The sequence below is a fragment of the Gekko japonicus genome, unplaced genomic scaffold (genome assembly GCF_001447785.1).
Source record: "Gekko japonicus isolate JY-2015 unplaced genomic scaffold, Gekko_japonicus_V1.1 scaffold1981, whole genome shotgun sequence".
Classification (NCBI taxonomy): domain Eukaryota; kingdom Metazoa; phylum Chordata; class Lepidosauria; order Squamata; family Gekkonidae; genus Gekko; species Gekko japonicus.
The window spans coordinates 321771-346805 of record NW_015164721.1 but is presented as its reverse complement, the minus strand read 5'-3'; the positions used below and the strand labels follow the sequence as shown (position 1 = coordinate 346805).

General features: G+C 42.2%; 1 protein-coding gene across 3 annotated transcripts in view; it reads left to right on the top strand.

Annotated features, from left to right (window-relative positions):
- The window catches only part of PTGR1 (prostaglandin reductase 1), a 46663-nt gene that overhangs the window by 3186 nt on the left and 18442 nt on the right, over positions 1–25035 (top strand). For 2 of the 3 annotated variants that reach the window (XM_015409586.1, XM_015409587.1), the window contains exons 2-5: positions 14469–14584; positions 18659–18704; positions 19665–19724; positions 22866–23033. In XM_015409586.1, coding sequence (XP_015265072.1) covers positions 14479–14584; positions 18659–18704; positions 19665–19724; positions 22866–23033 — 380 coding nt within the window. In that variant the 5' untranslated portion in view covers positions 14469–14478. Of the gene's footprint in view, positions 1–11833; positions 11870–14468; positions 14585–18658; positions 18705–19664; positions 19725–22865; positions 23034–25035 lie in introns of those variants that run through there. The other variant, XM_015409585.1, reaches the window with a different exon arrangement.

Genomic DNA, 25035 nt, shown 5'->3' with positions numbered 1-25035 from the left:
ACTTGTATTAATGGCTCTTTTCATAGCCTTATTGTCCTCAAAATAGTAGATTTTCCAGGAATCTAGCATATACCAAAGCCAGGCCTATTTATATTCTGCAAGACTAAAATATCTTGTGCTTTCCACTTTTACCTTGGGAACAAGTTGGAAGGTGCAATGTTGGAATAGGAAAGAGAAGTATTTAAGGCTAGGAAACCTAGAGAGCCAGTTTGATGTAGTGGTTAGGAGCGCAGACTCTAATCTGGGAGAACCAGGTTTGATTCTGTACTCCTCCACATTCAGCTGCTGGTGTGACCTTGGGTCAGTTACAAGTTCTTTCAGAGCTGTTCTCTCACGAGCAGTTCTCGAAAGAGCTCTCTGAGCCCCACCTACCTCACAGGGTGTCTGTTGTGGGGAGAGGAAGGGAAGGAGATTGTAAGCCGTCTGAGACTCCTTTGGGTAGTAAAGGGCAGGGTATAAATCCAGTCATCTCCTCCTCCTCCCCCTCCTCCTCTTCTTCTTCTTCGATGTACATAATCTTCCACCCTCTGTGGTTGGTCAAAGGTGGTTGCTTGATGTTAAAGTTTGGATTAATATGTGACTTATCAACCTCTGAGGGCATTTTCATCCACCTGGCTTAAATTAGTTTGTGTTTGATTTTGACTTGAACATAAATATAAAATGTGCAAGTGGGGTGGTGGTGATGAAACTCACAGGAGGAATCCCATCCCACCTACACACATTCTTGCTGAACCCAGCAGGGCCCCCAGGCTCTCTGGTAGCCAGCGGGCCCCTGGGCTCTCCTGCAGCTACTGCCCAGCCCAACAGGCTCCCGATGTCAGCTAGCTGCCATGTTCTGCTTGTTCCCGTCTCTGATCCTGGCATGCGTGCTGCTCTGCCGCTTGCTGTAAACAATGCTAGGGAGACCGTGAGACAGTACTGCCAGATGGTGTTATCTGTCTGACCTTGTGAAGGAGGGGAGGGCTTGCGTTCCACCCCTGGTGTGAATCTTTCGGCTCTCATGAGGCACTGCGACTCTCCCGCTTATCATGTATCCTTCCGCCAGGAGAATTCCCCCGCGTGCGCGCTCAAATTTCATTTGCTTAGCCATTTGCCTCGTCCTGCTATATGTAAGGATGTTTCCGCCCCATGGTCATTCCTAACAATAATCCTGTGGATATGGTACCAGTTTTGTAATCGAATAAAGCATAACGCTTCCTTGGAAACATGTGCAGAACCTGCAGAACCTGCAGAACCTGACGCCCAGGCTCACTGGTGGGACTGGCACGAACCCTGGGCTCTCCGGCAGCTGCCACCTGGCCCAGTGTATAAATATATAATGGTAACACAGTGAAAAGCATAACGCTTCCTTGGAAACATGTGCAGAACCTGCAGAACCTGCAGAACCTGACGCCCAGGCTCACTGGTGGGACTGGCACGAACCCTGGGCTCTCCGGCAGCTGCCACCTGGCCTAGTGTATAAATATATAATGGTAACACAGTGAAAGCAAGTTTGATACAAAATCACAGCCCTGAGGCCTGTAGCACTATGTAAAAAATACAGATGGACATGTGAAGTCCTAAGGATACATATTCAATATGGTCCACATAGGACTCCTTAAATACAATTCAGTATATTAGAGTACAGCCAAGGTCTTCTCTAAAGTGGTCAGTGACGACGAATGCCCAGGTTCTCTTCGTTTCAGTATTTCCTTTTTTCAGGCCACCTTCCAGAAGAACTATAAAAGAAGACTTCAAGCAAGTAACCCATTGCAAAGGAATTACATGCAGATAAACTCAAATAAATTGAACTCACCCTGCCAAGTTCACAACATTTGACTGTGACAAGTCTACAAAACTTCTAGCTGACTTGAAATGCAGGCTTCTAAGCAATGTAGTCAGTATGCAGTTACATAGAGGCACTGTATTATAATTACCTCCAGCTGCAGTAAAATTTAAAGAGGCAATACTAATATTGCTAAATATTTGATGTAGTGGTTAACTGCGTGGACGCTAATCTGGGAGAACCGGGATTGATTCCCCACTCCTCCACTTGCAGCTGCTGGATGACCTTGGGCAAGCCATAGTTCTGGCACAGCTGTTCTTGAAAAAGAGCAGTGCCTATCTCTCTCAGCCCCACCTACCTCACAGGGTGTCTGTTGTGGGGAGGGGAAGGGAAAGGAGTTTGTAAGCCGCTCTGAGACTCCGAGTGAAGGGCGGGGTATAAATCCAATCTCCTCCTCCTCCTCCTAAATGCAAGAGTATTCTTTTCTGAATCCATAATAAAGGTTGTATAAATGTATAATGGTAACAAAGTAAAGCCATATTGAATATGTATGAATATATTAGCCACTGACGACTTCAGAGAAGACCTTGGCTGTACAGGAAGAGAGTTTGGCTGTATTCTAATGTATTTAAGCTGTTTAAGGAGTCCTGTGTGGACCATGTTGAATATATATGAATGTATTAGTTGTTCGTTGTTTATAAACTTTGAATTATATTATCTTTAGGACTTCACATGTCCATCTGTATTTTTTACATAGTGCTACAGGCCTCAGTGCTGTGATGCTGTATCAAACCTGGCCCAGAGTGGCTCTTGGGCTGCTTTGCCGCCATGGCCCCTGGGCTCTCCAATGGGCCCCTGCCCAGCATGACCTCGGGGCTCTCCGGACAGTCGCTGCCCAGTTCAGCCCTTGGGATCTTCAGCAGCTGCCGCACGGTGCAGACCCCAGGCTGCTTTGTCACCATGGCAGCCCCGGGCTCTCTGGCAGCCACTGACCAGCCTGATGTGGACCCCAGGCTGTTTCAGGCGCCGCAGGAACTCCCAGGCTCTCCAGAAGCTGCTGCTTGGCCCACTGTGGCCTCTGGGGTTCTTCACCACTGTCACTGGGCCTGCCGCAGCTCCCAGGCTCCACCATGCAGAAGTAGACAGGAAACTATTTTACTTTTCAATGGATTTAGCTCCCTTTGTTTACACATTGCAGATTTTTCTGTAAATTTTGGGAGCCCCCAAGTTTACTGAAAAATCTGTTTAGCATCTGTGTGGCCACCATCCGTGGATTTAGCTATACCCAGATAGGGGCACACTTCACTAATAGTATATAAATGTTAGCTAGAATATTCTTTGGGAGCTCTCCTATGGCCTATCTCACATTAAGAACATTCGCAGTAGATTTAACATTCTTGATTTGAAATGGAAGTAAATAGAAGTTTACACTGAATATGAATGAGTTCTAATGGTGTCAGGCTTTTAAGAATAAGCAAAGAGCAGCATTTTGGAAGGCATTTTGGTCTGTAGTGGGGGGGCGCACAGAAATCATGCTCAGCTGATGGAAACTGTTTTCATTAGTCATCAATATGCAGGATCCAACCCAGCTCCCCCTCCTTACTACATTAGTGTGAGGTAAGTTAGGCTAAGAGAGACTGTTCAGGGTGGAATTCAAATCCAGTTTTCCCGGGTCCTAGTTCAGCACTGTAACCACTAAACACATTGGCTTTTAATGCTAGCATTTCTGCTATTTTATTTATTTATTTCATTTATAGCCTGCCTTTCTCCCCAACGGGGGGACCCAAAGCAGCGTACATTATTCTCTGTTCCTCCATGTTATCCTCACAAGGTAAGTTAGACAGGCTGAGAGTGCATGACTGGCCCAAGGTCACCCAGCAAATTCCCATGGCAGAGTGGTGATATAAACCTGGGTCTTGATCAGAAAAGTAGATGAAACAGTAAAAGCGATCACACAGTAAAGGTAACTAACTAAGAGAAAACTGTGTGGAGGAGGATGCTATTGTAGCAAAAGCTAACAGTAGAAAATACAAAAGCACAAATATTTACTGGACTATAACAACAGTACAAGAACATTCTACCCATGTGGTAGATGTTCTATATGTCCTTTAGTCTGGCAAGCTCAGAATATCCATCATTCTAAAATTAATTTCAGCTATGATTTAAAAACATTTTCCAACTGTTCGTTGGAAAATGTTTAATGTAATAAGATGCAATTGTGATTTTTATTATGTTGGTATGTCAACACGTTCTGTACATACTCATATTATTGAACACAAATCTTGTATTAAGCAACAACGTCTTGATTCTCCCTTAGTCCAGCATTTTGTTGATAAAAATCATGCCTTTAATGAATCTAAATTTCTAGTTTTAGAAACCTTGCATATTCACAGTCAGAACAAGATTAATACTCAGAAAATATTACTTAAATGTGAAGGCTTTTGGATCTATCACCTTAAAACTTACCATCCTTATGGCCTTAACCAAACACTAGAATTAATTTGTTTTTTATAATTGAAATGTAGTCCCTTTAAATGTTACACTGATGAACGCCATCCCTCACGATGGCTCTCCTTATGGTTTATGAATTAGGATTACAGTGCCTTGTTCCTTAGAGGCACACCAGCAACTAAAGAAAATGGAGATTTTCCCTAGCATATGATGACTGGTTGCCCATTAATAGACTTATACCGTTCTTTTAAAACTTTTTGGTAAGTGTATAACGTTTTGTCTTAGGACACTCATTGTTATTTTTGTTATATGATTATATGTGTATTTTGGACTTCATGAGGACATGTGTGTTTTTCATATAGGAAAGCTGTTTTGATTATATCTACCTTGGAACTTTTTTGAATAATTGTCTTGTGGAATATTAGCATCAGGTAACCTTTATTCACATTTATAGTTTCTTCGGGGAATTTCTTGTATTATTTTGAAGTGTTTAGTAATCCTTGTTCACATCTAGTCTCGACTGAGGAAGACTTTTGAAACAAAGTTTTTAAATGCAAGAGTATTCTCCTTGTTCACATCTAGTCTTGACTGAGGAAGACTTTCAAAACAAAGTTTTGACCTTCGTTCATTACACTTACCTGTTGGATTACTGAATGTACCTGTTGAATTAATCTTTTGTACTTATATTTACCTATTGGATTACTGAATTTACCTATTGAACTTGTCTTGTATTACTCAATTTGTATTGAGTTTACTTGTTGGAATATTGATATTATATTGTACTTACCTGTTGGTTTATTGAGTTTACCTGTTGAATTGAATTTTCTTTTATTGTTAATATTCCAGTAAATATTTGTGCTTTTGTATTTTCTACCGTTAGCTTTTGCTACTATAGCATCCTCTTTCACCCAGTTTTCTCTTAGTTAGTTATGAACCTGGGTCTCCCAGATCCTAGTCTGACACACTGACCACTACACCAAACTGGTCATCTGAAGTCCTTTAACATTTGTGTGTTCTGAGGGCAGCAAAGGGGTTTTCAAGCCACTTGCACTGCGCTTAAAATGTCACATCTTTACCTTTAGGGTTGCCAGGCAGTGGGAGTATTGGGGGGGGGGGGAAAGCATCACAAAATAAAAACTTTTTTTTTTTAAATGCAGCCTAGTGTAATTACTGGAAATTGTTACCAGAAGTGACAAAAGGGTAGCTCTAGCAATTGCCAGAAACCATGGTTTTACCGCAATTCCTAGAGCGACCTGTCATGAATTCCGTTCGGTAGCTGACGGAACGCGGGTTATGTCTTAAGTGGGAACAGGTCGGGATTTAGAAGTAGAGGCCTGGCGTTGGGGGAATCCCCTGCCCCAACAAAGGCTTGGCATCCTTAAGAGAGAGGGAAATCAGAGAAGTAGTAAGGCCTAAATAACTGTGAGCCTAAAACACAACTAGTGGCATTTAATAGGGTGTGATTTAAATGCTGGATCACCATGATTTATAATCAGCACCATTGATAAGTAGCTTGATAGATAATGGGCTAAAGCTGGAATATAAATATGTGCATGGGACTCTATCCCAGTACAGGTTGTGTTTGCTCTCAATTGCTGATAAAAACGGGGTTTCCTGCCAGTTGATTGTGAATCGTGTTTTTGCATTTCAGCAGTTAAAATAAGGCTGGTTTGATGTTTAAGAGAACCATCTGTGTTGGTCTTGTCCCTGCTTGCAAACCGCTACCTCTTTGGAGCAAACCAATTAATGAGATTGGCAATTCAGTGTACGGAGCTGTTTTCCACACCTGAAAGTGTTCCATAGAGCCGCTGTTCACCTCATTGGTCTTGCTAAAGGTGCCAACCTCTGCCTTACTGGCATATCCCGAAGATCAGGAGAGCTCATAGAGTTTAGATGTCAAAAAAAGAAAAAGTAAACATATTGGTCTTGAATAGCATTCATATTTCTGCTTGTTCTCAGGGGAGTGTTTTGTAACTATTTGTCTTAGAAAGCCACCTCCTGCAGTATGGGTGTGATAAGGCCAAAGGTACATTTGCCTGAAAAGCTGGTGACAAAGAGCTGAGTCATTGTGGGCATTATTCCCATTTTTGTTTAATGTTTTAATCTTATCTTGCAAGCATTCCCCCCCCCCCTTTGCCATGAGAGAGAGAGAAGGAGCACACACACAGACTTGCTGCTTCAGAATGAATGAGTTGTACACAGAGAGAGACTGGATTAGATACACAGAGTTTAAGAAGTTAGGGAAACTTGACTTTGCATTAGTTGCTTGAAATAAAGGGGGGATCTGCAGATTACATATAAATGTGTGTAACTGATGGTGGGTTTTTTGGGTTTTTTTTAAATGAAAGGCTACTTTGGGCTGTTGGCATTTAGAGCAGAGAGCTCCGTATCTGCCATTTCCTTGATCCAGGTTGCCCCCAGCTAGTTCCCCTCCCCTCAATATGGGATGATTGGAGAGAAAGTCACCACCCCTGCTTGCAGGACACATAACAAGTGCTGTGGAGCCAGTTCTGCTAACAAGAGCAGTGCATGAGGAGGGGGGGTTTCCGTGCCATTTTCTTGAGCTGAAACAGCAATGAGGGGGCTGTTTGCCCAACTCTGTGGCTCCATGTGTTGCAATCACTACAGATTGGGCCCCAGGGCAGAACAAACAGGCCCACCTGGGTAATTTCAGCTCAGGTAAATGATATGGAAATAGGCTTCCCAGTCCCCAGGTAGAGGTGGGCATTCCCCTGGTTTTCGGGGCTTTTCTTCGCCCCTGGACAACTGGCCAGTGGGGGAAACCCTGCCTTTGAACAGCCACGTCCCTGCATCACTTCCCCGAAGTGATGACATCACCTGGAAATGACATTATCACGCTGGAGACATCCCACAGAAAACACTCTGGTTTAAGGGCAAAACTATGGTTTTAAGCTGGTTTTACCATAGAGTTTTGCCCTTAAACCAGAGTGTCCATGTACGATGTCCCCGGTGTGATGACATCACTTTCAGGTGATGTCATCATGTCGGGAGCATCCCGGAATGCCCCCCAAATTCACCTGCCAGAGTGACGAGGGGAACTGGGAACCCTATATGGAAAAGAAAAGCTGAAGCCCCTTCTCTACTCGTACTGTACTTGGGAACCATAGTTCCCATATGTTACACGTACTGCATGTTGGGTCAGGGGAGCCCCAATTTGAGGCACACATAATGTTTAGTTGAGCCATCAGCTTGCAGCAGAAGTAATGGGGGCAGGATCTTCCTCTCCCCACTGTTCAGAATTTGCCTTTGGGTGTAAATTCAAAGGCCCTGGGGACAAACCAAAACCAGCCTTTGGAGCCTGCAGTTTTGAGTGAAGGAATTGGGAAGGAGAGAAAGCAAGGAGGGGGTTGAAACTTTCCCCTGCCAGCTGGAGAAGAGCTCCAGCTTAGTCTTTTCCCTGGGATGCTAGTTTTCTATGCATGGTAGGTACAAAGATTTCTGCACAGACGTTGGTGCTGTCTTATGCCTTCCCCCCAAGGTTGATTAAAGCTGGGAGTGGACAAACTGAAAGAGTCTGAGAGTGATTCCGCATGAGGGACTTGCCTCTGATTCCCCGCGGGTTGAATTGTGCCGGGTCTGATAACTGGTTTCTGCATTAGTGCTTCAGCTGCACGTCCAGCTGTCTCCTGCTTTGGGTCAGGAATTCTGCATTTGTACAAGTTTTGGCCACTCCCCCCTTCCCTTAACTGCATTGCCTTTCCCCTCCCCCCTCTCTACTTTTTCTCCTTTTTTTTTAAGTGCCTGTGTGGTCGTGTTACAATGCAACCAACAGGCAAAAAGGCAAAAAACCCTCAGGTCCACCTTGCAAGAAAGGATATCACACGAGAACAGCAACAGTATCCGAACACAGCAATGCAATAAGTTTATTATTTTTAATTGTGATTTTGTGACACTAGAGAAACTTTAACAGCAGTGCCTAATTGTTTGCTACCACGATGTACGCAGGCAGGCATTGAGCCGCTGCATGGGGAATGGGGTGGGCGGTGGTCAAGGGGAGTGATGGGCGTACACATTGGATGCAAAACACGAGAGGGTGGGAATTGGGAAGGAAGTTTTGTGGCGAATTCATGGGTTCCACACATTGAAACCCCGACTTGAGAGCTGAACAGGGGGAAAGTTCTCTGGAAATCCAGCTGCTGGAAAATCCAAGAAAAGGCAGGTAAGACATGGGTCAAATGTCCACCCTGGATTTTCCTGTGGTGAATTGAGCAGCAGCTCCGATTTCCTATGGTGGCTGACACCGGGCCAAGCGGTTGTGCGGAATCACCCTGAAAGAAAGTGACTTGAACCTCCAAAGGTAATTTAGAAAACTGAGGGCCAAAAGTTAAAAACATAAATAAGTGTACAAAAGAGTGTTTATTACAAAGACATATAAAAACCTAGTCTCAGAAAATGTACAAAGTTACAAATACACACAAATCAACAGTGCATGACCTGACGCATTTCGGCTCAGAAGAGCCTTCTTCAGAGGTCAAATAGTGCAAAATATAACAAGCGACAGAGTCCCTGTAACACATGTAAGGCAATTAACAATGAATAAATAATAAATGAAATAGGACCAAAATTGGAATGCTGTACAGAAATATAAAAATTGTTTCAGATTAATATTTAATCATTCAATTGAAAATTCCATCCAATATTTTAAAATATTTTACTTTACCCAAATATATTTACTTCCAATATGGAATTGAATGACACACCAAAAAGTTTCTATTTGGGGCCACAAATATATCTGGCCTTTTGTCAGAAGTAGTTGTATGAACTGGAAATAATATGTACCTGGAAATAAGGATAAAGATACATCCCAAAATAGAGCCAATACCAAAATCTATTAAATAAAAATATGAGAAATTAAATAAAGAGAAAAATACCTTCCAGTTTAGGTCCTAAGAGTGCAAATAGAGTTGCCTTGTCAGGAACAATGTGCCATCAATATGTAACAGTGAAGACAGACAGATTATCATGAATTTAAATAGTATAATAGAGGATGATGCAATGCTGATGTAGTGTCAGAGGTCACAAAGAGGGAAAACTTTTTTTTGGAGGGGTATGACATTGCAAAAAAAGACTTAAAGATGTTGCAATGCTAATATAGCAATGACAATGCAAAAAGACTTAAGGATGTAACACTCACATCCTGTTGCTGTAATGTCAGAGGTCACAGAAAAGGGGGGGAATTTTTTTTAGGTATGACAGTACAAAAAAAATATTAAGGGATAGTACCCATAAGCTAATATAACAATGACAATGTAAAAGAACTTTAAGAGATTATACCCATATATTGTTGCTGTAATGTCAGAGGTCACAGAAAAGGGGTTTTTTAAAAAGAAAAATAATAATACAGAAGGACTTAAAGAGATAGCACCCGTAGGCATAGAAATAGCATAACAAAAGTTTCATAATGCCCTAAACACCAGCAATTAGACAAAACAATAGCAGAAGAAATGCTTTGCAATACCCATTCATACAGCTTGCCAATCAATTTCTTGATTTAATACATGTGGTGTTAAACTATTCAAAGCATAAATCCAGAAGGTCTCCCTGGCCTTCAGATGCAGTGTCAATTGCAGATTGCTAGCCTGGACTTTTCCCAAGAGAAAGAAGCGAAGGTCTCTGTCACTATGCACAAAAGTTGTAAAATGTTCGACCATTGGAGCATTCTTCCTGCAAAGGCAAATACAACTCCTGTGTTCTCCAGTTCTGATCTTTACAGGTCTAGGTGTACACCTGACATAGGTTAAGTCACAGCCACATTTTACCGCATAAATTAGACTTTGTATTACAATTGAAGAAACCTTTTATAGAGTACCTTTTTTGTTTAGAGGAGCCATAACAGAAATCTGTTCGTAATAATAACTCACACATAGAACATCCTCCACAAGGATAATTTCCAACCGGTCTGGCCTTGCCATCCATTCCCCTCTGTATAACTGTAGGAGATTTTAAATTACTCCTGACAAGTATGTCTTTCAGGTTTTTTGATCTGCGGTAAGAAAAAAAAGGGGGTGGGGACCACATCTAGGGATGTTAGATAAGAGGAGACAGTGTTTTCTAATAATATCCCTCACTTGAGCAGATCTCCCATCATACATCACTGGAATAATCATTCTATCGGTTTCAGTACGTCTGTTTTTGGGGACCATAAGGGAGGATCTGTTAGTATTATTTGCTTTATGAAAAGCCTGTTGTAGAATTCTGGAGGAGTATCCCCTATCTCTAAACTGACTCATAAGCAGTCTGCCTTGCTTGACAAAGTCAGTGTACTGACTACGATTTCTTCTGATGTGCAACATCTGGGGAAAGGGTAAATTCTTTTTCAAATGCTGTGGATGAAAGCTGTCATTTACAAGAAAAGAATTGGCGTCTGTAGGTTTTCTATAGGTATCTGTCTCAATCCTGCCCCCCACCTGCTTGAACATCTAGAAAATCTTTTTGCTGTCATATTTCAACTCAAATTTGATAGTATCATGAATACTGTTAACAAATTGCTTAAATGCCAATAGGAGTTGCACTGGGCCCTTCCAAATCAAGAAGATATCATCCAAAAAACATTTAAAGACAATGATGTTCTCAAGGTAAATGTTCAGGATGAATTGGTTCTCAAATCTACTCATAAATAAGTTGGCCAGCTCAGGTGCAAATTTACATCCCATGGCTGTTCCGGAAACCTGCCAAAAAATTAATTCTGGAATTGGAAGTAATTTCTTTTTAAACAAAGTTCAGCCAATTGGCATAAAAGGTGGGGGGTTATTATTGTTCTCTCTTCTCTAACGTTTCCTGAATTACTTCCAATGCTTCCTCATGTGGTATATTTGTGTACAATGATACCACATCCATAGTGACAAATAATGTATCCTCAGCTTCTATCCATGTCTGATTCATATGTCCTAAAAAGTCCATGGTATCCTTTAGATATGTATTAGGGCATTATGAAACTTATGTTATGCTATTTCTATGCCTATGGGTACTATCTCTTTAAGTCCTTCTGTAGTATTATTTTTTTAAAAACCCTTTTCTGTGACCTCTGACATTATAGCAACAGTGTATGGGTATCATCTCTTAAAGTTCTTTTGCATTGTCATTGTTATATTCTCCTATGGGCACTATCCCTTTAATTTTTTTTGTACTGTCATACCTAAAAAAAAATCCCCCCCTCTTTTCTGTGACCTCTGACATTACAGCAACAGGATGTGAGTGTTATATCCTTAAGTCTTTTTGCATTGTCATTGCTATATTAGCATTGCAACATATGGGCACTATCTTTTTGAGGTTTTGTTTGCAATGTCATACCCCTCCAAAAATTCCCCCCCTCTTTGTGTCCTCTGACACTACATCAGCATTGCATCATCCTCTATTATACTATTTAAGTTCATGATATCTGTCTGTCTTCACTGCTACATATTGATGGCGCATTGTTCCTGACAAGGCAACTCTATTTGTACTCTGAGGACCTAAACTGGAAGGTATTTTTCTCTTTATTTAATTTCTCATATTTTTATTTAATAGATTTTGTTATTGGTTCTGTTTTGGAATTTATCTTTATCCTTATTTCCAGGTACATATTATTTCCAGTTCATACAATAACTTCTGACACAAGGCCAGATATATTTGTCATTCAATTCCATATTGGAAGTAAGTATATTTGGGTAAAGTAAAATGTTTTTTAATATTGGGTGGAATTTTCAATTGAATGATTAAATATTAATCTGAAACAATTTTCATCTTTCTGTACAGCATTCCAATTTTGGTCCTATTTTATTTATTTATTGTTAATTGCCTTACATGTGTTACAGGGACTCTGTCGCTTGTTATATTTTGCACTATTTGACCTCTGAAGAAGGCTGTTCTGAGCCGAAACGCGTCAGGTCATGTGCTGTTCTTTTTTGTGTGTGTTTGTAACTTTGTACATTTTCTGAGGCTTTATTTGGGCCCCTACTAGGTTTTTATATGTCTTGGTAATAAACACTCTTTTGTACACTTATTTATGTTTTTAACTTTTGGCCCTCAATTACTTTAAACTTCCTTTGGGGGTTTGTGCTTTTTTGGTTTAGATTTCCCCATCTTTTTTTTGGGGGGTTGGGAAACTGACTTGAACCAGCAGTTGTGGCAAAACATGTGCAACGATTAAATGCACATTTGCATTTTATTACTTGTCCCCTGGAGACCATAATATGATCAGGAATTCAATGGTTTTGCTTTTTAGAAACTATAAAATAGCAGTATAAAGAAAACTTAACCTATAATTAGCTTGGTCTGTTGAATTTCTACCTGCTGCACAGACATTTAAAACCTAGAAATTGGGGGTGGGGGGAGAGTGTGGTACAGTGGTGCTTAGCATGTCAGACTAGGATGGGGTGAATCCTGGTTAGGATTGCCAATTGCCTGGAGAAAAAAGGTCCCTTTTATAGAGGCTTGATAGAATCCCACCTCTGCTTCTCCCTTGCCTTGAGAGCCTCTTTCTGGAATCATCGTAGGTTGGGTGTGACTTGACAGCACTTGATACACACACCTATGGATGGGATGAATGCACTGGGGAGGGAGGCTGACAATTTGTTACCAAGTGTCCAGTATTTTTGTTGAAACCATCTGGTGACCCTAACTGCCATGCTTTACCCCTGGATCTCAGCTCAGAGTTGAATGGCATCCAAAGAGGTATCTTTGGGTATTTTCAGCCTTTGGGGGGAGGACTTACCAGGAGCAGGGGGGAGGCTTGGCTGATGTGCAGTGATGTGCTGAAGTCACTACCCATAGGACCCTGAAGTGATAGCATCACTTCTGGGACATTGGGGGTGATGCTCTAGTATTTGGACAAAAACTCTATGGTAGAAGTCAAAGCTACCATATAGTTTTTGGCCATTTACCAGAGTGTTGCCCTGACGTCCCGGAGGTCATGCTGTTACTTCCTGGGTTTTGTGGGTAGTGATGTAGGCATGTTGCTGCATCTTAGCAGAGTCTCCATCTTTTTCAGGATAAGCTCCTCTTGCTGGCCAGCTGATTGGCAACTAGGCAGTGGGGTCTGTCAGTGGGGAACACACACACCCCTGCCTGTACCAGAGGGTCTGGGAACCCTAGGCTAGTCCAGGTCAGAGATGGGATGGGATTCCCTCTATCCTGTGCTTTTAAGCTAAATAATCCTAAGCATGCTGAGGCTTCTCATGATGGGGAAATTCCTGGGGATTTAGGGGTGGAGCCTAGGAAGGGCAGGGTTTGGGGCAAGAAGGGATCTCAACAGGGTAGAATGCCATAGAGTCCACTCTCCAAAGCAGACATGTTCTGCTAGGGAAATGATCACTGTAGCCTAATTCCTGGTCATATCACGCCCCATCTGGAAGTTGTCAAACCTAGAGCTTCCAGTCAGAATAGCTCAGTAGGCGGAGCCTGACACAAAATGGTAGCTAGCTTCTATGAAGACATAGATCTCAACTCATACCTTGGCACAGAGGCCATGCTACACAAAGGTCTGGTCATATCTTTAACTTTTGTTGTTTTAAAAGCAGTTTGTTTTAAATGGCATCACCCATCAATTTTCCTTTCCCAAAGTAAGTTGGTGTGTCTTACAGAAACATTAAAGCAGAAGCACCGTATTGCATTTGCAAGTCTGGTGTCATGGTGGTATAATTATTGACAGCCAGTTTCAGACGTGAATTCAGTTGTCCAGCTGTAAGGTTAGAATAATACTCAGACTTTATGGTTTTCATTGTAGAAAATTCAGATTCACAAAGGTGCTCAGGAGAAAGGTGGGTGTATAAATATTTTAAATACATTTTAAAAATAGAACGAAAATGTGCAGAGCATTTGTTCTGAGTCCTAGGTATTTTGCTTTATCAATTAAGTTGAATTATTATTAGCAGAAATCCTAGATTTTTATTGCACAGTAGTAATGCACACCATTGAAAACAAGGATTTGACCTTTGATGCAATTGTCTCCATATTAGTGTCTTCAGAGGACTTTCTCATGAATGTGACCACTTGTTCAAGCCTTGTAAAATCTTGAAAACACCTCTGAAGTTCAGGGGCAATGCTTCATAACTGTTCAGTGTATCTTTTAAATTGTGTGGGGGAGTTATTTTTGAGGGCAAAAAGAATGCATCAGCAAGCAAATTTTCTTCAGGCAAGGGGGGGGGACACACCACTTTCCCCCAAGAATCCTAAGTTTATGAAACACTACACTGGAGATTTGTTGACTTTCTGATCAGTTTATAACATTGGATATTGCTTTATAATTACTCAGATTTTGAAAGATGGTGCAGACAACATTTTGGGCTCTGAAGAAGCATTTTGAAGGCTTCCCTAAACTAAGTGATTTTGAGCTCAAAGAGGCAGAATTACCAGCACTGAACAATGGAGGTAAGAGAAGCATAAGTCTTATTCCGATGCTATCTTTGTACTGCATGATTGTAATAATAAAACTGAGAGGCAAATCAGACTATCTGTGTTCCACTCTTAAAGAAAATCACTCTGTGCAGGTCATTTGTTAGGGGAAAGGCCCTGGCTGATATTTTCCCCCCATTGATTTCCCCCCAAGTAACACTACCTGCTGAAAAAGCACATCTGATGAAACAGTGGTCGGACCACCAGGCCCTGAAGGCACGTCTGAATGTTCCACCCCAACCCTGTTTAGGCGGCGAGCGCAGGGGTCATTTCGTAGAAAAAGAGCTAGGGGAACTCATTAGCATAACTCATTAGCATATGCCACACCCCCTGGCATCACCGGAAGTGTGTCATAAGGCCACAGCCCCTGGCATCACCGGAAGTGTGTCATAAGGCCACACACCCCGCCCCCAACGGTCCCGGCCGCCGCGTCTGAATATGCAATAGAGAAGAAGTGCCAGACTGCAGCTGTTGCACAAGCAATGTGAGGGGCTCTGAGTCTTTGCAGAGTGACTCCCAGGGAAGGGAGGACCTGATCATAAACACCCCCATTCACCTGCCTGGGCATGGAATCAACAGTGCATGCTCAGACCTCATCCTGGCCGTCAGCCTCCGCTCCTCGCTCCTGAAACCTCTGGCTGATTTCCCGGCTTCCTGACCTTCAGCTCTGTTTCTCAGCCTGCTTTTGGACTGTGTATCCAGTTTTCAGTGAAGGGTATCGGTGGCAACCGGCTGGACCCAGCACACCTATGTTAGTAAATCAAATTTAGGCTGACCTCTCTAGTGGTTCTGTAAGGCAGGGGTCCCCAACATGGTGACTTTGAGCTCCAAGGCACCCATTGATACCTTTTTAGAAAGTGGGCAGGGCCAGTTGAGTCTTTTGCCCAGCAAGGTTTCTTTTTTTCTTTTCTTTTTTGGCCCCCTGAATGGGATTTTTTAAATTGCTTTTCTAATAACTACAAACAGAAAATTAGGAAAGGGAAACTACAGCCTATGGGAGAAAGTAAAGAAGACCCTCTAAAAACCCAAGAGATGGTGATCATACAAACATTTGCAAAATTACCTTTAAGCTTAAACACAAGTTAACTTTCATCGAAAATGATCGTCTATCTGCTTAAATGTTTAAATGATCATCAACAATTCTAGTTTCATAAAAAGACTGTAAAAAGAAATGCAATATACGTATTTTTGATACTCCAGAGTACATTAACAATCTATTTCCCCCCCCTTTCTATGTCTCAACTGATAGCTTTGTTTGGGGACAGCAGCCCCCAGTTTAGAGTCAGAATCTTCCTCAGAAGACCCAGCCTCTCCTTTACTTTCTTTGGCAGCATCGGTCGCACCTTCTCCTGCTGGACTGCTATGTTGATGTAAAAACTCGCAAGCCTTTTCAACAGAGTCAACCCTTTCTTTACCATTTGGACTCCACCCCAGATGACCTTCACCGGGCATTACAGGCTGTGGCTGGTTGGCTCAGACTGAGTCGGCTGAAACAAAACCCGGCAAAGACGGAGGTCCTGGGTCTGAGTCGGGGCGGTCTGGGGTTGGGGCTCCCTCTCCCGACCTTCGATGGGGCGCCTTTGGTGCCAGTGTCGGAGGTTAGGAGTTTGGGTGAGCTCCTGGACTCCTCTTTAACGATATTGCCTCCTCCCCAACTCAATAATCCAAAGGCAAAATCCAGCCTAATGGGACCCATTTGTACTGAGGGCATAAACATGACATGTATTCTAAACTTGACTTACAACATGCTTGCACAAAAAGAGAGCTGCCACTGATCTGTAGCATTACTTTGTTCGTGTTGTATGGATGCCAGATATATATATTGGTGAAATTAACACAACTTTCTCAATCAATAGTTTATTATGATCCAAGTTCAGAAGTCGTCATCATCAACAAAACATGCATCATGGATGTTCTGAACAAAAATGTACATATGCTAGAATAAAATGTGTTAAGTCGGTATTCTTCTGCCTGATGAGGCATGCCAAGGCACAAAATTTATCTACCTTAAGGGGAGTTTCAGTACAGCGATCAGCTTGACTTACAACATGCTTGCCCAAAAAGAGAGCTGCCACTGATCTGTAGCATTACTTTGTTCGTGTTGTATGGATGCCAGATATATATATTGGTGAAATTAACACAACTTTCTCAATCAATAGTTTATTATGATCCAAGTTCAGGGATGTTCTGATCAAAAATGTACATATGCTAGAATAAAAATGTGTTAAGCCTGTATTCTTCTGCCTGATGAGGCATGCCAAGGCACAAAATTTATCTACCTTAAGGGTAGTTTCAGTACAGCGATCAACAAGGAGAAGTATAAAATTGATTGGCTCTACCTGGATACTTGGATATAATTGTAGTAAGGTACATATTCCAAATGTTCTGGTAAAACTGTCAATATAAGAGGACATGCTCAATTGTTTCTACCATTCCAGCTTGGCATGGGGACTTTCTCATGGAATGTTGTTTTGAGAAAATTGACTGAACGGGTGAGATAAGATCACATCAGTTGTATGAGTCATTTAGGTGCACGATGCTTGTTTATTCATGCCCTGCTTTCATACACTTCTGGATCATGGAATTTCAAGAAGTAACATATGAACCCCAAAAGAGCTTGGGAATATGTCAATCAAATTGGTAATTCTGTTGTAGCTACAAACTGAGTGTGGTTGGATTGCCTGCCCATGTAGTAGGTGTGCCCCTAACAGTGCCAGATCTCATCCAGAAGCTACAATTACCAAAAGAAATTATGTACTTAAGTGCTGTTATCTGCAACCAACTTACGGCAACCCCAGCAGGAGGGTTTCAAGGCAAGTGAGAAACAGAGGTCGTTTGCCATTTCCTTCCCCTGCGTATCATGGGTCTTCCTTGGTGGCCTCTCATTCCAAAACCGACCCTGTTGAGCTTCTGAGATCTGATGAAATCCAGCTATACTATGCCACCTTTCCTCCCAGCATAAGGAATTGCTCCTCAAAATAAACCATTTGGCGTAAGTAAAAGGGATATGTGCTTAGATTTAAGATTTTATTTGTATAGAAATAATCGTGTGGGCTTGCAGTAGAGAGAGATGCTTATAAGCATAATCCCAGTAAGGCTGGTTCTGATGTCGTCAACAGTTTAAAAGCTGACTTGGTTTTTGCCTTCCCAACAAGAAGGCAGTCCAGTAGATTTCTTGCTGCAGTATATTTCACTTTTTGGCCAACTGAATTATAGCCATTGTTGGTGTGTAGTCCTTTTAAAAATGCAAGTGCTGCCTTTTCAGCTTTGAGTATCTGAGTTCTAAGATAGGTTTAAATCATAGATCCCTAACTTTGGCTGCAATCACACACACTAAACAATCCGCTTTCAATCCACTTTTGAATTGAATTTTGCCAGTTCACACAGGAAAAATCCAGTTGGAAAGTGCATTGAAGTGGATTATTTAGTGCGTGTGATCGCAGCCATTGCTGAGCCTGTGGCCTCATCTGGAATTCTGAGAGTGGGTGTCACAACAAAATGGCTGTCGTTGTGGGCCAAAGCTGTGATCTGGGAGATCTCTGATTCAAACCTTGTATCTGCCACTAGGTTGCTTGAGGCAAACAGAAACCCTAGGAATATGGGGATAATAATAACCTATTTTATTTTACAAGGCTGTTGCTGCTTGTTGGCCAGAATCTTACAACCTCAATCTGTTACCAGGATTGGAAGAAAAGTCTGAATGAAGTCGTTTAGCAAAATGGTCTACATGGCTCTGTTGTGTGAGATGAACCACAACAGTAGGCAATGACAGTAATCTAGCAACTCTTAGAGCCTAAAGTTTGGGAGACTTGCCATTTATAGACAAACACACGTACACAGCCTCTGGAAGCAGGCATCCATGTATTCCCTGAATTGAGTCATGCACTAAATCACATGATGTGGTGATGTGCGCCATTGGAGATGGGGCCGGTTTGCTGGGTGGGTCAGAAGGTACGCAGCATTCCTTCTGCTTGCCACTAGGTGTAGCGCTGTGACATGGTGCATTACTTCATTTTGAATTGGTCTAATGGGTCATCCTCTCCATTTCAGATGTGCTGCTCGAATCTGTGTTCCTCAGTGTTGACCCCTACATGAGGTATAATGTTAAGGAAATGTATTTGAATGGTAATTCTAAAAGCACCGTTAATCGTATCCCTCCAGTTAACTCTTTGCTTATGTAACACACCCATGCTGGAGTTGCAGTACGTTGGCTGTTGTAGTTTCGTGTGGGAGTAGTGTCGTCACAAGTTTTGGTGGGGAGGGTGGGGTATAAATCGAATAAATAAATAAATATAAATAAATAAAAGTTTTATAATCCCAGCAGTTCTGCCATAGTTAATGAGTCTGTTGTACCTTCGTGAGATACAATCAGCTAGCCGGGGATAAGGAGATTCATAATTATGTTTCTAGTATACTGTATAGAGGCATACTTTTTTAAAATTGTGGTTAGAAGCAATGTTCCCTCTAAGATGTGGAGTCTTGTGAGCAAAAAAATCTACTTGGTGAGTTCCTGGCATTAAAGTTGTGAGCAAGCCATTTGGCTACTGCATACATTAGTTTGCTCTGGAGCCATCCTTCCTGAGCTAAGACAAAAATGTGTGAGCCAGAGGCTAAAAAACTGTGAGCTAGCTCACACTAACTCAGCTTAGAGGGAACACTGGTTAGAAGGCATAGATTCACCCATAAGTACAGTGTATTCTACTGCCTGCTACATGGCTCTTAATAGCAGCCAGCCTGCAGTGTTTTAACAGGTTATACTATTTACTCTCGTGTCAAGAAAAGTTTAATGATTCCTGCACAATCAGTCTATTATCAGTCAGAAGTAAGATGGGCTGTATTTTTGTTTTTTAATTGGCAGTAAGTATTATATCATTATCATCATTATTATCCTTTTTTTTGTTTTGTTTTTTTAATTGGCAGTAAGTATTATTATATCATTATCATCATTATTATCCTTGGTCTCGGCCTAAAGGCCACTGTAATTAACCTTGACAAGAACAAAATACCCCCATCTAAAGAGACATTGTCAAATTTTGTCCTTTATTGTTCTTCGCAGACCCTACAGCAAGTTAAGGATGAAGGAAGGGGATGTGATGATAGGAAGCCAAGTGGCAAGGTAAGACTTGGTTGTGTGCAACTCCCAAGATGTGCACCTTCACTTCCTTCCGTCACAAACTAGGGTTTCACATTTGACACAAAAAATCACTTGATAAGCTTTCTTGGTCAAGCGTTTAAAGAACCTTCTACTGAAACTCTAGCAACAGTTATCATGTTATTATGCTAACAGCAAGCACACACACCTCATTTCATTGCCTGTGTTAAAGTAACATGTATTCCATTGGGACTTAAGGGATGTATACGAAATTCTTCTCTTCCAAATTTCTCTCTGAATTTTGAAGTTTAGAATTACTTGCTGCAGTTTCCAAAGTGAAAATAACATACTAAAAATTCACAGGTGTTCCTTTTATAAAAGATAATTTTCTGCAGAGCGTTGTGCATGCACAGTTTGCCACAGCGTTCAGCTCCAAGTTGTGCCTCAAGAAGGTACGCTGCCATTCCGGAAGCAAGCCAAAGTTTACTAGTCAGGCTTGAAATGATGAACAAAAACTATTATTAATACTTATACATTTTCCTTAGACTCATATGCATGAAAAAACTCAGAAGATAGCACCATTTTCATAAGAATGATCACAAAATGTTTAAACAAGAATTATCTCTCAAACTTAAAAAACATAAATTATCAGTGTCTTTGGTTGTGAAGTCCAACTTAAGGATTTGCTTGTTGATGTTGAATCCTGTGTTTACTTGGCTAGGACGTGTTTCGGGGTGTATCCCTTCCTTTGCCAGCCTTGTAAAACTTTAGAACTTGCATTATATCCCAGAAAGTGCCTCCAACCTGATGCTCGCAGCTGTGGAGGTGGGACGGCTTCCTTTTTTTAATCAAAGTATAGGACTGCCGCCAGAAGAAGGTAAGAACCTTCTACTGAAACTCTAGCAACACACACCTCAGTTCATTGCCTGTTACAAAGTAACATGTACTCCATTGGGACTTAAGGGATGTATACGAAATTCTTCTCTTCCAAATTTCTCTCTGAATTTTGAAGTTTAGAATTACTTGCTGCAGTTTCCAAAGTGAAAATAACATACTAAAAATTCACAGGTGTTCCTTTTATAAAAGATAATTTTCTGCAGAGCGTTGTGCATGCACAGTTTGCCACAGCGTTCAGCTCCAAGTTGTGCCTCAAGAAGGTACGCTGCCATTCCGGAAGCAAGCCAAAGTTTACTAGTCAGGCTTGAAATGATGAACAAAAACTATTATTAATACTTATACATTTTCCTTAGACTCATATGCATGAAAAAACTCAGAAGATAGCACCATTTTCATAAGAATGATCACAAAATGTTTAAACAAGAATTATCTCTCAAACTTAAAAAACATAAATTATCAGTGTCTTTGGTTGTGAAGTCCAACTTAAGGATTTGCTTGTTGATGTTGAATCCTGTGTTTACTTGGCTAGGACGTGTCTCGGGGTGTATCCCTTCTTCTGCCAGCCTTGTAAAACTTTAGAACTTGGATTATATCCCAGAAAGTGCCTTCAACCTGATGCTCGCAGCTGTGGAGGTGAGACGGCTTCCTTTTCCCCCCAAAGTATAGGACTGCCGCCAGAAGAAGGGATACACCCCGAAACGCATCCCAGCCAAGTAAACACAGGTTTGAGAGATAATTCTTTAAACATTTTGTGATACTTCTTATGAAAATAGTGTTACCTTCTGAGTTTTTTCAGGCATATGAGTCTAAGGAAAAATTATAAATATTAATAATAGTTTCTGTTCATCATTTCACGGTTGTTGTTTTTATCTTATCTCAGCAACACTTCCCGTGAACTCCTTTTGTTGCTAAACTCATCCAGGCTTGGCTGAGGCCTGGGTGGTAGCAGCAAAAGTCTGGAAAGTGGTGACTTGCTATAGGCTATGGTGCCCCTTGCTTCCTCCCACACCACTGCTAGCTGGGAGCCCAGTGAATCGGCCCCCTCTCTTGAGCATGACAACCTAAACTTCCAAAATGGGGGAGGTAACTCCCTCAGCTCAAGAAAATGGTGCACGGTGGGGAGGATTCCTCATGTCACAGTGCCAAGCCAAATTGGGCTTGCATCAATATTTGAAATGGCATTCTTCATGGCTGCTGTGGGGCTGTGGGAAAAAGATTCAGATCTACATGTGTGTGTAGGGAGGAAAATTGTGCAGTTAGGCTCTAATCCAGAGGTGTCTTGCTCACTTGTTATGAGGGCCGGATCTGACATAAATGTCACTTTGTTCGGCCGGGCCATGTGTGCCATAAAATGTAATGCCAGGTACTGGAGATATAAACTTTATAAAGGACACAGGCAAACCCAGTTAGTGATATTAATTTTTACTCAAAATACAAACATGCTTAAAACATTAATACTCTTACAGTATTTCCTTATAGTATCTCCTGATGCCCACCAATGTTCCCTCTAAGCTGTGAAGTCTTGTGAGCAAAAATTCTACTTTGTGAGCTACTGGCATTAAAGTTGTGAGCAAGCAATTTGGCTACTGCATAAATTAGTTTGCTCTGGAGCCATCCTTCCTGAGCTGAGACAAATATGTATGAGCTGGAGGCTAAAAAACTGTGAGCTAGCTCACTCTAACTCAGCTTAGAGGGAACACTGATGCCCACCCTCCCACTTCCACCGCTCATTACTCATTAGCACTGGGACAGTATACAGGGACATAATGCACAGCCTCTGTCATCTGGCAGTAAAGGTAATCACCAGTTACTTGTGGGCCATATAAGAGCCTTGGATGGGCCGGTTCTGGCCCACGGGTTGTACGTTTGACACCCCTGCTCTAATCCTTCTATGTCAATCCTTGAATACCCAGCACCACATAGGAAATTAGTTCCCAGCAGCTGCCTTCTGACTGAAGAATGAGAGTTGAGTCTGGAAACTCGACCCAACTTGTTTAAAAAAGTGAAATCTGGTTTTTCTTGTGTACTCTTAACTTCTGAATAAACCCCATCGAATCCATCAAGACTTGCTTTGAGTACATCTATGCAGGATAAGGCCACATTTTCTGTCTTCCATGCTGAAGAGTGATCCTGTAGCACATACTAACTGTTCAGTGTAGGAAGTCCTGCAGTCTCTTTGTACACACAAAAAGCACGTGATGCTCAAGTGTTCAGATAAAGACGTGTGATGTTTTTGGTCTGTCACATATAGGGTGTGTTTTGTTACAGGGTTGTGGAAAGCAAGGATCCTGCATATCCTGTAGGGACCTTTGTTGTGGCTGCTGCAGGCTGGATAACTCGCTTTGTTTCCCGCGGCAAAGATTTACAGCGAATGACCCCTGACTGGCCAAAGGAGCTTCCCAGATCTCTGGCTCTTGGAACAATTGGCATGCCTGGGTGAGCATGGCTTTTGTATAATTAAGTGGCTGCTGCTGGGTGTGTGGTTGGTGGTTTGGGGGATTCTACCGCACCACACCTGAGCATAATCTTGCTGAACTTTGGGATACCAAAGGGATACTGGTTCCAGCATATTGTGGGGTTCACAGGCAAAGCACCCTTACTTTGGGGATAAAGGAAGACTTTTCTCACTATCTCTGATTTTGGGGGGGACTTTGAGCATAGAATGGCAGCACAGTTGAGGCAATGAACCCTTTGGTAGACCTAGCAATTGCCCATCTTGCTTTCCAGAGCCAGGTCTGCTTATGTAATGTGTATTTGTCTGCTCCTCGGAGAGTGCACAATGCTTTGTAGCCTCCAGGCTCACCTGTTACAGTAAACGGAAACATCTTCGGACAGCGCTGGCTCTTCGGCTTTGAAACGGTGATGAGCACCGCAACCCTAGAGTCGGACTCGACTGGCTTTCGAGCAAGGGAACCTTTACCTTTATAAAAGGTTGTGCAGATCATGTCATTCCCCAGAACAGTGGGAGCAACATCTCATAGACTTTGTGTCATTGCAGTTAAGGTGCAGTATTGATTTAGGAGCCCCTTGCCTGATTTTGAGGAATTTATTTTCTCCAGGGGAAAAAGAAATCCTTTCTCTTTAAATTAGTGCGGTTAGGCTTAAGGCTAAGACCAGTAAAGCTGCTTCACTGAAGGAAGGAATCAAGGAGAGGAAAATAGTCTTTCAAGTCTGAATAAATCCATATTGGCAATGGTGGGCTGTTGGCATAGGGAAAGGGTGCTCTCCCCTTCTTCTTTTAAAGAACTATATAGCTGCTCTTGAAGCCCATTAGGCAAATGGCCATCATTTAAAAATTCGGAAAAGCTCTCTACCTATCTGTATAAAAATGAGATCTCAACCTTGTCATGCTTTAGTGTGACCAAGCAAAATAAACCAGAATGCAACTAGGCACAGCCTATATGATTTTTTCAGTACTGTTTGCTCCTTTCTCAGGTTCCACATTAGTACATCTATGCAGGATAAGGCCACATTTTCTGTCTTCCATGCTGAAGAGTGATCCTGTAGCACATACTAACTGTTCAGTGTAGGAAGTCCTGCAGTCTCTTTGTACACACAAAAAGCACGTGATGCTCAAGTGTTCAGATAAAGACGTGTGATGTTTTTGGTCTGTCACATATAGGGTGTGTTTTGTTACAGGGTTGTGGAAAGCAAGGATCCTGCATATCCTGTAGGGACCTTTGTTGTGGCTGCTGCAGGCTGGATAACTCGCTTTGTTTCCCGCGGCAAAGATTTACAGCGAATGACCCCTGACTGGCCAAAGGAGCTTCCCAGATCTCTTGCTCTTGGAACAATTGGCATGCCTGGGTGAGCATGGCTTTTGTATAATTAAGTGGCTGCTGCTGGGTGTGTGGATGGTGGTTTGGGGGATTCTACCGCACCACACCTGAGCATAATCTTGCTGAACTTTGGGATACCAAAGGGATACTGGTTCCAGCATATTGTGGGGTTCACAGGCAAAGCACCCTTACTTTGGGGATAAAGGAAGACTTTTCTCACTATCTCTGATTTTTTTGGGGGGGGACTTTGAGCATAGAATTTCTTGCTCTCCATTGACATTTCCTCAGTCAAATGATCCCAGAACACATGGAGCCCAAGAAAGGGGCAAACAGGTCACCCTGTGGCCATTTCCATTAGGGAAAGCAGAGTGGGAGGGAAGGCAGAAGCCCCCCACCCCAGCGCTCTGACCTATTCTGAACAACAGAGAGGTTTGTAAAGGAAGTCCCCTGAGGGTGTGTGTGGCTGCAACTCTGATGTATGTTCACGTCACAGCTACTGAATAACCAAGCCTTTTGCTTCCATCCCACTAGTGTTCGAGTGTGCTCCTTTCCTATACAAAGAGTTATGCACTTCGTATAGTGCATCATGATCATAATATAAGTAGCATGCTCAGTAAAGCTGCTTTCCGCTTCTGACACTGGGCGGCCGTGCTACCCCG